Genomic DNA, 13,110 nt, shown 5'->3' on the forward strand with positions numbered 1-13,110 from the left:
GTAACTCTTTGTTTTTAATTGGTGTTTTAATAACATACAGTTTAATTTTTAACTTAAAATTTAAATCTTCATTGGATTTTCTTCATTCTTTCTCCAGCCAGTAATTTCACAGGTACAAAGGAGGTATTTTTTCCAATTCCAATACATACCATTTTTTTTTTCGTGTAAAAACTACGTCCTGTACGGCTTTGACAATTAGCTCTGTTCATTCCAGCAACTGTTCTAGTCGAGAGCATTAGAAGATTTTAATTTTACCGCTCACTTCCTGCACGACATTATTGTTATAACATTCCACATCTTTTTTTGGGTGTACGCTACTAGCTCCTCTGCTGCACATTCCCGTGGAATTTTTGTGCAGGACCTTACATTTACAATTTTTGCTAACTAAGGGCAATGTTGCTACTCTGTTGGTTTTAAGCTCTGCGAATCGATATTCTGTTGGTAGGTGCACAAACTCCAGTCCGGCACATTTAGATACAACATAACCATCCTTTTTAAGCAGATCCAGGTGGGACTGGTCCCTTATGCATAGATTTTTCGTGTTTCCGTTAAGGTAGTAAACATGCTCCAATGGGCCAGGACTCCGACATATGGTCATTTAGCGGTGCTACTAAAGGTGAATGCAGGTATTTTATATTCCCCTGTTATAGTCAGATTTTGCCGTAGACTGTGTTCAAAGCAATATATAAGCCTTGCCTGCAGATCTGCAACAGCTGTGGTAGTTGTCTTCTTTTTTGGTTGCAATCTCTTCCATTTTCAGTCTTCTTTTTCGTACACACAAAACAGTAATTGCACTAAAAGCACAATTTCTACAATGGGGAATGGTTTAAGTCTGTGTATCCACTTACATTTTTTCTTAGGACTTGTGGGATAACATTGTTTGTGGATACCAGTCTTAATTTGGTGGTGTCTATATCTGACGATATTATGCAGAACAGTGTCCTGGATAGAGAGAAATGTTTCCCATGCTTTAATAAATCACTTCTGTTTCTTTTTTGGAGCAGTGTTAAGCATCTCCACGTAGTTTTGAGGTAGGTAATTAAAACTATATGCATACAGAACATAATTTATAAGCTTTTCTCTGTCTTGAGAATCGGGAAGGCGTATTTGATGCCAGTTAGTTTTCATGTTTTCCTATTACCGCACTAGGCAAACTGCAGAACCTTGTTGAACATCACAGAGCAGCTGTTCTGTAAGTTATTCGTTAATTGGCACCACAAGCACGTGACTGGCACAGAGTACAGTGGAGCGCATTGTAAGTACTGTTTGTCGGAGTTTAAAACTGTTAAACGGTATTGCATAGCGACAAATACATGATCCATTTTCTAGTTTTATATTGTAACCTCCAGCCTGGTACTACCATGTTCTTTAGCCAAGGAGGACGTAAGCTTTTCTCGCGCTAGTCTGTTTGAACACCTTATAAAATCTGTAAGATGTTTACTGATAACTTTGTTCACGCCTGGGCTTTTGGTTTGACAGACAAATTTGTTATACGAGGGTCACTCCAAAAGAAATGCACACTACTTTTTTTTAAAAAAAATCCATCTTTCATTCTACATGTTTGAAAGTTTTACAGTGTGTAGATACATCATCTAGGAACAATATTTTCATTTCTCTAAATAATTTCCACCGCTCTCAACTGCCTTACACCATCTTGGAACCAGCGCCTGTGTACCCACACGGTAAAATTCTGGACCAACCTGTTGGAGCCACTGTTTGGCAGCGTGCACAAGGGAGTCATCATCTTCAAACCTTGTACCACGAAGAGTCTTTCAGTTTCCCAAAGAGATGATAGCCACATGGAGCCAGGCAGGACTGTGAGGCGGGTGTTTCAGTGTTGTCCATCCGAGTTTTGTGATCGCTTCCATGGTTTTTTTGACTGACATGTGGCCTGAATTGTCGTGCAACTGCAAAACATCCTGCTTTTGCCAATGTGGTTGAACACGACTCAGTCGAGCTTGAAGTTTCTTCAGTGTCCTCACATATGTATCAGAATTTGTTGTGGTTCCACTTGGCATGATGTCCACAAGCAAGAGTCCTTCGGAATCGATAAACACTGTAGCCATAACCTTTCCAGCAGAAGGTGTGGTTTTGAATTTTTTTTTTTCTTGGGTGAATTTGCATGATGCCACTCCGTTGATTGCCTCTTCGTCTCTGGTGAAAAATGATGGAGCCATGTTTCATCACCTTTTACAGTTCTTCCAAGAAATTCATCTCCACCATTCTCGTACTCTTCCAAAAGTTCGCTGCATACCGTTTTTCTTGTTTCTTTGTGATCCCTGTCAACATCCTGGGAACCCACCTGGCACAAATCTTTTTTTAACGCCAACACTTTCAGTATTCTGCAAACACTTCCTTCCCCTATCCCAAAGTAGTGTGACATTTCGTTCACTGTGATGCGTCTGTCAGCAGTCACCATTTCGTTGACTCTCTGCACATTGTCTGGAGTATGTGCAGTACGAGGCCTGCCGCTGCGAGGACAATCCTCAATATTGCAGTGCCCACTTTCATCACGTAACCTGCTTGCCCACCGACTTACTGTACTGCGATCGACAGCAGCATCTCCATACACCTTTTTCAACCTCTTGTGAATGTTTCCCACTGTCTCGTTTTCACAGCACAGGAATTCTATGACAGCACGTTGCTTCAGACGAACGTCAAGTGTAGCAGCCATCTTGAAGACATGCTGTGACGGCGCCACTCACGGGAACATGTTGGACTAAGTTTGAAAACAAGCGGGAGGGATGTACCTACACACTGTAAAACTTTTACACATGCAGAATAAAAACTGTATTTTTACAAAAATAGTGTGCATTTCTTTTAGAGTGACCCTCGTATGTCTTTACAATTGGAGGTCATCCACGTTGGATCAATCCCTACTGTCTTATCATTGCCCCCAAATCACGTTGCTGTTTCCCTGGCAGCCTCCTTCCATGCGGAATTTAATCTTAGGTAGTATCACACCTCCATCTTATTAAAAAATACTTGCTAAATGTAGCTTTGTGTCCAAATCCAAAGGTAATAGTCGTCCACACAAAATGTTTTGAAATATTGCAGGCACCTCCTCCATTAGAAGATCCTATGTAACGTCAGGTAATTCCACTTTACATGGCGTAGCCACGAGATGTTTATATTTCCACGAAATGGTTTCCATTGATTCTTTGCGATATTTTCAGTATTCCTTTTACTATCACACTATCGTCCCCGTATAGGGGAAGACATAGCTCCGACTTGAAACCACTGTCTTGCCGTGACGAACTTGAAGAACTGACTATGTAGCTAATAGGATCCGTACATCTCCTTGTTTAACATTATAAGCCGTCCCTTCTCACTTGCTCCTGACAGTCCGTTTTATAACAGATTTTAACAACCACAATGTTATCAGAAAACGAGTCTATAATGGGCGTGCCTGGCGGGGTAGCCTCGCGGTTTAGGGCGCCTGGCCACGGTTAGCGCGGCTACCCAGTCGGAGGTTCGAGTTCTACCTCGGGCATGGGTGTTGTCCTTAGCGTAAGTTAGTTTAATTTAGTGTGTAAGCCTAGGGACCGATGACTTCAGCAGTTTGGTCCGGTAGGAACTTACCACAAATTTCCAAATTTGTAGTGGGCGAAGTACACTTCCTATTAACAAGCGTGCCATTTTCGGTTGTAATTTCTACTACCAATATCAGTAACAAGATTGTCCAGGTTCTCCAGTAATAACTACATATCAAAGTGTTTGTCGACAGGTCTCATCTTCCTTACTGATAGCTGAGGGATGTTTAGCACATCGATAGTTTCCACTACCACGGAAGACGGTTCAGTTGTGGCTGTCAAGCCTCCTTTAATACTCTAAAGATCCAAGATGGCCGTACTTCTGACCACATCATCTTCTCCTCATTCCTTTCGAATTTGTTTATACTTGCAGTTTAATTGTAAACTCCTAGTTCAATTGCACTATTGTGTGTCTATGTGTGTCGGTTTCTTACGGACTGTCGGGCATCGGGTATCGAGCATTGAGAGTTTGGCTTCAAGGAGTCAACATACTCCCCTCAGATCGAACTGGGACACGACGCCTGGACCTCTAGATTCGAAACCAAGCCTGAGGGCGTGTGCTGATCGCCTAACGCCTGACACCAGACACTCGACTCCCAGTGAAGAATTTTTCATCTGTGCAAAAGATTTACTTATCTATAAGGCAAACTGAAAGAAGGCGTGATGTTCTATTCCACAGCGGTGACCAGGTGCCACAAAAATACGAGCACTCGATGTTGCTGATCGACCATCCACCTGACCAGATGATGTCCCAGCAACAGCAGCCGGACCAACAGGCTATTGTCAGGTAAGGAATATTTCTCAACTCCGAAAAAAAATTCATAGTACTGAATTTCAGTATGCAAGTGGCATGCTATATCTGCAATAAACATTGTTATTATTATTATTTAAAGGTGAAAAGCCCCCGAATACCTATAGATCTATTGTCGTTTTCTGTATTACAATCTCGACTTTTTAGTATTCAATTTGTATTTTTAGTCTTCAGTCGGGATTGATGTGGCCTGCCACTAATTCATCTCCTGTGCCAGCCTCTTCGTCTCAAGAGTGGACCTTGCATCCAACGCCCTCCAATATTAAATGAATATATCCCGTTCTCTCTCTTTCCCTACCCTCTACGTCCCCTACATCTGACGGATATTATTCCCTAATGTCTTAATACATGCCCTATCATCTTATCCATTCTCCTGCAAAGTATGTGCCACATAGTTCTCCCCATTTCTGACAAGTCTACTTCACTTTCAACATTCTTCTGTAACACCACACCTGAAACGCACCGATTCCCTTTGTTTACGGTTTTCGCACAGTCCATGATTTGCTTCCATATGATGCTATGTTTTTTACGTATTTTGTAAGTAATTTCCTGTTCAAATTAAGGCTCAGGTTTGACGCTAGTACATTTCTTTTAGCAAAGAATGCACTCTTAGCCTGTATTAGTCTCGTTTTTATGTGCTCCTTGCATAGAAGGTCCTGTGTTATTTTTCTTCCAAGGTACCAGAACTCCTTTACTTCATCCACTGCAGGGATGAGATAAACAGGCCTCTGCTTGTTACAGGATGGAGGACGGCGCTGCCGGCGAGCCTGTGCAGTACGAGCACTCGATGCTGGAAGTGGACCACCCTGTGGACGGGACGTCGCAGCAGCAGGACCAACAGCCAGACATGAGGTACTGCTGCTTTGATAAGCCCTACGGGGGTGCCGATATTGTGTACTTACACAGCCTAAGGTTAAAGACATTCTTTTAAGTGTCATACTTTGCTTACCAGACATGTTTGTTATTGATTAATGTAGGAGAAAATGTGCATAACCGTGTTTTATCTGCTCCAGAGAGGAGACAGGTATGGGGAGTGGATGATATTACTCTTTAACTGCAATAGTATTTTTAGATTACATGGGGGTTTAATGAAAAGTAATGCCTCCACCTTCGTTAATTGGGTCTGAATGGAAATATTTTAATAAATCAAAGGCAGAAATACACTACTGGCCATTAAAATTGCTACACCAAGAAGAAATGCAGGTGATAAACGGGTATTCATTGGACAAATATATTATACTAGAACTGACATGTGATTACATTTTCACGTAATTTGGGTCCATAGATCCTAAGAAATCAGTACCCAGAACAACCACCTCTGGCCGTAATAACGGCCATGATACGCCTGGGCATTGAGTCAAACAGAGCTTGGATGGCGTGTACAGGTACAGCTGCCCATGCAGCTTCAACACGATACCACAGTTCATCAAGAGTACTGACTGGCATATTGTGACGAGCCAGTTGCTCGGCCACCATTGACCAGACGTTTTCAATTGGTGAGAGATCTGGAGAATGTGCTGGACAGGGCAGCAGTCGAACGTCTTCTGTATCCAGAAAGGTCCGTACAGGACCTGCAACATGCGGCCTTGCATTATCCTGCTGAAATGTAGGCTTTCGCAGGGATCGAATGAAGGGTAGAGCCACGGGTCGTAACACATCTGAAATGTAACGTCCACTGTTCAAAGTGCCGTCAATGCGAACAAGAGGTAACCGAGACGTGTAACCAATGGCATCCCATACCATCACGCCGGGTGATACGCCAGTATGGCGATGACGAATACGCGCTTCCCATGTGCGTTCACCGCGATGTTACCAAACACGGATGCGACCATCATGATGCTGTAAACAGAACCTGGATTCATCCGAAAAAATGACGTTTTGCCATTCGTGCACCCAGGTTCGTCGTTGAGTACACCATCGCTGACGCTCCTGTCTGTGATGCAGCGTCAAGGGTAACTGCAGCCATGGTCTCGGAGCCGACAGTCCGTGCTGCTGCAAACGTCGTCGAACTGTTCGTGCAGATGGTTGTTGTCTTGCAAACGCCCCGATCTGTTGACTCAGGGATCGAAACGTGGCTGCACGATCCGTTACAGCCATGGGGATAAGATGCCTGTCATCTCGACTGCTAGTGATACGAGGCCGTTGGGATCCAGCACGGCGTTCCGTATTACCCTCCCGAACCCACCGATTCCATATTCTGCTAACAATCATTGGGTCTCGACCAACGTGAGCAGCAATGTCGCGATACGATAAACCGCAATCGCGATAGGCTACAATCAGACCTTTATCAAAGTCGGAAACGTGATGGTACGCATTTCTCCTTCTTACACGAGGCATCACAACAACGTTTCACCAGGCAACGCCGGTCAACTGCTGTTTGTGCATGTGAAATCAGTTGGAAACTTTCCTCGTGTCAGCACGTTGTAGGTGTCGACACCGGCGCCAGCCTTGTGTGAATGCTCTGAGAAGCTAATCATCTGCATGTCACAGCATCTTCTTCCTGTCGGTTAAATTTCGCGTCTGTAGCACGTCATCTTCGTGGTGTAGCAATTTTAATTGCCAGTAGTGTAATCCTTATAATGTGATCTTTAATTGCCAATATTCTCTTTTCCTCGTAATCACCAGCCAATTCTGCCAACGATGAACAAGTTTTCTGAAGCCGTAAGCGTAATGATATCCCATGATTGAATGGAGAAAGGCGTCACCTTCATTCTTGTAACGCGAGAGCTTGGCAAATTTCAAGCCTGTGTGCTTTCATTTAAGGAGTCAGCATCCGGGGTACCCATCGTGCATAGATCTTCCGATAGCCAAGCAAAGCAATAATGTGACCCACACGTTCTAGTGAAATGCCAATTGTGCTTGCAAATTCTTTCTGAGTGATACGACGATCGTCCTGAATCAACCTGTCAACATTTTGCTTGTGAAACTCGGTGGTTGCTGTCACGCAGGTCAGATGTTCCCGCCTCAACATCTTTAAACTTACTCGACCAACGACGTACAGTTTTCACATCGACACAATGACCATGAAGTGCTCTCATTTGATGAATCTCCTTTGGGGTGACACCTTGTGCTGTTAAGAATTCAATGATTTCACGTTCCTTAAATCGCACTGACCGACCGCCTGCGCAGGGTTCCATACTTTACACTGTAACAACACAACCGCTCAATGCTAAGGATTCTCGCTAACTGGAGCTGTAGAGAAGAGGCTACTGATCAAGCCAGTACCTGCCGCATACCAATGCTGCCAACCGTTAAAGAGTTACAACGGTGGAGGCTTTACTTTTCAGTCAACCCTCGTATTTATTTTAACTCCTCGATTTGCAATTACGCTCTAAGACAAAAAAAAAAAAACAAAAAAAAAAACGACGCACACCGAAGGAATTATCCAAATGGTAGGGAAGTCTGTAGATGTCATTTACATCTACAGCAGGGGCCGCTCCGTTTGCAGGTTTGTGCTACCCACAAGGAATAATTTTGTTCAACTTTGTTTGCCTTCTGAGCGTTCTATACTATTGGAGAAGTAGCGCGCCGTTAATCTCTTTTGAAATGCCCGGGCTCCAAACGCCGGCCGGTCGTGCCTTTGTACTACTCGTACCACACTTCTCAGTCCCAACTACCAGGTTACAGTTCGTGCTTTGTTTCCACCAAACGAAACCAACTTACTCGTTACCGGCGCTGTCCATATTTCTCCCCCTCTTAAAATATCAGCTTCCTACAACAGTTCTGCAAGGTTCTAGAACAAGATCACTTCATCGGGTTATACCGAAACCAGTACCCTCGTTTTCAGTAACCAAAAGTTTCAAAAGTTCCAAAAGCGACATACCATCATTCTACACAAGATGGCTACCATGACATTCCGTCTTCTTCCTCCGACCTAGCGAAAGTCTGAGCGTGTGCCTTCCTTCACACAGGCACGATCCTCTCCTCCCAGTAGCCTCGCCAAAGCCGTCTGCTCGCTACCCGCTGCGCTGGCAAAACCTTCTTGCGCTAGCAGAGCCACTTGCCATCCTTGCCAACGAGCGCTCTCTCGCTAGCCTCGCACGCCTCATCCATACCACCAAAAACATTCTGTGAAGACAAAGCAGTCAACCGATCCCAGCGGAAGTCTTGAACCATCTATCACGATTCAGACACAGAACGTCACAGGTAGCCCATTACTTGTTCTCGGATGACAGGGGTTACGATGAACTTGATACATAATATGGCGATCCACCCTTGTGGTGGTTATAACTGGCCAACCGGGACCTCGATGAACAGTCTGCCTGCCCACACTTTCCCATACGATCCACCATCGGGCCGCTATGACATTCGAATGCCCCACAACTCTGGTTATTTTACGATTAGACCAGCCGGCCATGGAGACCCACAGTTAGCCCCACAATAAGGTGCTGATAATGCTGCCTCACAGAATACGCGGTATCTATGTGTCTTTCAACTACAACCCCCGTCTACCCCTCACCAGGCATTGTAAAAACAGTGAAAATGCCCAACCCAACGCACTCTCTAACTGCCACAGGGAATTACAACTCTAAATGATTTACATATCCACCGCTGGCGTGTGCATGTACGAAGCTATATTGACATACGACCATGTTTTCTTAGTGCTTCGCTTTTTCTTTTTTTTGTCTAGCAATGCATTTCGGCCGCATATCTTCTGGCCATCCTCGGTGTGAGTGTGCTCAGTGGCTGAGATATCAGTGAAAGAGCTGGACTGTGCACGGCTGTTCGCCAGAAAATTAATGGAGTAGAAATACTACCACCAAGATTCGATCAGTTGGTGAACATCGCGATGATAACAGAAATGGGATTTCCTCTGTTTCCAGCGATGACCCAATGGCAGCGGGAAGTCCAGCGGAAGAAACTATCCAGGTGCAGGTTCCGTCAGCCGACCAGCAGCCATCCGCACAGGTACTATCTTCCGTCTTACTCCTAACACTAACGATAAGTGATACAAAATGAAGTTTATATACACTACTGGCCATTAAAATTGCTACACCAAGAAGAAATGCAGGTGATAAACGGGTATTCATTGGACAAGTATATTATACTAGAACTGACATGTGATTACATTTTCACGCCATTTGGGTGCAGAGATCCTGAGAAATCAGTTCCCAGAACAACCACCTCTGGCCGTAATAACGGCCTTGATGCTCCTGGGCATTGAGTCAAACAGAGCTTGGATGGCGCGTACAGGTATAGCTGCCCATGCAGCTTCAACACAATACCACAGTTCATCAAGAGTAGTGACTGGCGTATTGTGACGAGACAGTTGCTCGGCCACCATTAACGAGACGTTTTCAGTTGGTGAGAGTTCTGGAGGATGTGCTGGCCAGGGCAGCAGTCGAACATTTTCTGTATCCAGAAAGGCCCGTACAGCACCTGTAACATGCGGTCGTGCATTATCCTGCTGAAATGTAGGGTTTCGCAGGGATCGAATGAAGGGTAGAGCCACGGGTCGTAACACATCTGAAATGTAACGTCCACTGTTCAAAGTGCCGTCAATGCGAACAAGAGGTGACCGAGATGTGTAACCAGTGGCACCCAGTACCATCACGCCGGGTGATACGCCAGTACGGCGATGACGAATACACGCTTCCCATGTGCGTTCACCGCGATGTCGCTAAACACGGATGCGACCATCGTGATGCTGTAAACAGAACCTGGATTCATCCGAAAAAATGATGTTTTGGCATTCCTGCACCCAGGTTCGTCGTTGAGTACACCACCACAGGCGCTCCAGTCTGTGACGCAGCGTCAAGGGTAACCGCAGCCACGGTCCCCGAGCTGAAAGTTCGTGCTGCTGCAAACGTCGTCGAACTGTTCGTGCAGATGGTTGTTGTCTTGCAAACGTCCCCATCTGTTGACTCAGGGATCGAGACGTGGCTGCACGATCCGTTACAGCCATGCGGATAAGATGCCTGTCATCTAGACTGCTAGTGATGCGAGGCCGTGGGGATCCAGCAGGGCATTCCGTATTACTCTCCTGAGCCCACCGATTCCATATTCTGCTAACAGTCATTGGATCTCGACCAACGCGAGCAGCAAAGTCGCGATACGATAAACCGCAATCGCGGTAGGCTACAATCCGACCTTTATCAAAGTCGGAAACGTGATGGTACGCATTTCTCCTCCTTACACGAGGCACCACAACAACGTTTCACCAGGCAACGCCGGTCAACTGCTGCTTGTGTATGAGAAATCGGTTGGAAACTTTCCTCATGTCAGCAAGTTGTAGGTGTCTCCACCGGCACCAACCTTGTGTGAATGCTCTGAAAATCTAATCATTTGCATATCGCAATATCTTCTTCCTGTCGGTTAAATTTCGTGTCTGTAGCACGTCATCTTCGTGGTGTAGCAATTTTAATGGCCAGTAGTGTAGAACAACCAGGTGATCCAGTTATGCGGTCAAAGTGTGACGGAGTGGCTCAGACAAGTCAGCGGAAGTCGATGACATACGTCTGGAATTACTTAAATCCTGAGAGGTGTAGTTTTTATACAGTTTATTTGAGTTGATCAAAAATCTACGAAACAGGTGGCGTACTACTATCTGGTGTAAAGTATTATCATTACATTACCAAATGACAAAGGTGCGAAATGGGTAAACTTGCTTGAAGAAATACAGCAACAAGCCACTTTTTTTATAATCGTATGTGGGCTAGTACGCGTTCCGGGTTTTCAGCCATATTCAGTTGTTGCAATACATCTCCATGTTTTAGTCGACTGCCCTGTGTAAAATAACGATTCCTTTACCTACCGCGTTTCCCGAGTCGTATATTTACGTCTCTTAGGTTCATTTACTTTCGTTCTGCTACTTGTATTCCCTTGTTCGCAAACATATACACGCATACACACACATTCACAAACACACACACACACACACACACACACACACTTTTACAGTCACTACTGCAGCGCAGCGTATGATTTTGCATCGGTATATATATCTACACTCAGGTTACAATTCACACATACTTTCAGAAACTGTTGCTGAAGCCAGTTGCGTTTATGAGTTGAATATCGTCGACCTTAAAATTTGATGCATGTGAGTGAAAAAATGAATGGTGTCATACTTCTTAGTTTACTGTATGTTATGGAGCATGTTCGGTAACGATGATATCTGTTTTCTACGCGTCAGACATGTTCCATACCGGGCAGACATAATGAGCTGCGGAGGAAAACAAACCACTGACAGTCGTTTTGAAAGCAGCAGTTTTTGCAGACCGTAAGCTGCACACCTATGTTCAGAGGATATTTTTTGCTGCGTCTTTCTTGGTTGTATATTCACATCGGTTGTTGTTGTTGGCGAGAAACCTGATTAAGATAAGGGTCAGATAAGTGATTCAGAAGCTGAACAGTCCATGATACATTAAGTTTCTCTGCCCATCCTGATCGCAAATTTTGTAACTTGAATACGATTTTCAGCAAATATGAAGTAAAGTTCCACTACATCGAAGCTTGTAAAATATAAATCATAATCAGGACAAAATCCTTTTGGTATTAGGCCGTGTGACTTTTTAACACTAAAAATAATCGTTGAACACCGATTAGATTGTGGCTGACCTGTCGCTTTTCAAGAACCCATTGTGCTTGTTCATCAGTCGTGGAGCCGCGCGATGTAGCCGCCCGGTCCAGGGCGTCTTGTCACGCGTCGCGCGGCTCCTCCCGTCAGAGGTTCGAGTCCTCCCTAGGGCATGGGTGTGTGTATTGTGCTTAGCGTAATTTAATTTAAGTTGGATTAAGTAGTGTGTAAACTTAGGGACCGATGACCTCAGCAGTTTGGTCCCATAAGATCTTATCACAAATTTCCATAACCAGTCGTGGACGCAGCAGCGACAATATGAGAAGGCTGTTGAAATAAACAAACGTTTCGTACACAATCAAGGAGACTACTGCAGTTTGGCGCTATTCCTTCCGCTTCTCTCGGAAGGAGTCCACTGTCTTACGCCGTCGACGCATCAGTTCCCCTACGCTCTGTAAAGAAGCATGGGACTTCATTTCCATTTCCGTTATATCTAGACTGACGGTATCCCACACATTGGTGGAATGTACCCTTCTTTTTGCCCTTCGTACTAAGTATAGCTTTCCAGATTCCTTACCTTTAGTATTAGCAGACGATTCATGGATGTTACGGTATATTGATAATTTTTACTTTATGGACCGTCTGACTACAACTGAATGAAACACAGTTTTCGTGCCATACGCGTTTCGCCTTTATTTTCTGCATGGCATCTTCAGTGGCAGCTTTCGTAGACGAAAAAAATGACTCTGAGCACTATGGGACTTAACAGCTACGGTCATCAGTCCCCTAGAACTTAGAACTACTTAAACCTAACTAACCTAAGGACAGCACACAACACCCAGTCATCACGAGGAAGAGAAAATCCCTGACCCCGCCGGGAATCGAACCCGCGAACTCGGGCGTGGGAAGCGAGAACGCTACCGCACGACCACGAGCTGCGGACTTTCGTGGACGGTTTTCTACATATTATGCTCCTGTTCCATTTTTCGTGTTGCTCCTCTTCTTATAAATGCCAATTTGCGTTTTTTTTTCCAAATTTCACAGCACTAGGAACTTGTTTTGATGCAATGTTTTGGTTTGTGTGCCGACTGTCAGATGACATACTATTCAGTATACCACAAGGTGCTATAAGTACGATCCCTGACCACCGGCAAAGAAGGTAATTTCCCTACAGTGTCATGCAAATTTAAGAAAGAAAGCCATGTCGCGCAACAGAAACGTCTTGTCGAAGGAAAACTAGTATGATT

General features: G+C 44.6%; 1 protein-coding gene across 5 annotated transcripts in view; it reads left to right on the forward strand.

Moving 5' to 3' along the window:
- LOC126463476 (uncharacterized) overlaps positions 1 to 13,110 on the forward strand; it is a 129,425-nt gene that overhangs the window by 85,475 nt on the left and 30,840 nt on the right. For all 5 annotated transcript variants that reach the window (XM_050096160.1, XM_050096161.1, XM_050096162.1 and 2 more), the window contains 3 exons: positions 4,213 to 4,320; positions 5,086 to 5,196; positions 9,168 to 9,252. In XM_050096160.1, coding sequence (XP_049952117.1) covers positions 4,213 to 4,320; positions 5,086 to 5,196; positions 9,168 to 9,252 — 304 coding nt within the window. The remainder of the gene's footprint in view (positions 1 to 4,212; positions 4,321 to 5,085; positions 5,197 to 9,167; positions 9,253 to 13,110) is intronic.

The sequence above is a fragment of the Schistocerca serialis genome, chromosome 1, assembly GCF_023864345.2.
Source record: "Schistocerca serialis cubense isolate TAMUIC-IGC-003099 chromosome 1, iqSchSeri2.2, whole genome shotgun sequence".
In the NCBI taxonomy this organism is placed as follows: domain Eukaryota; kingdom Metazoa; phylum Arthropoda; class Insecta; order Orthoptera; family Acrididae; genus Schistocerca; species Schistocerca serialis.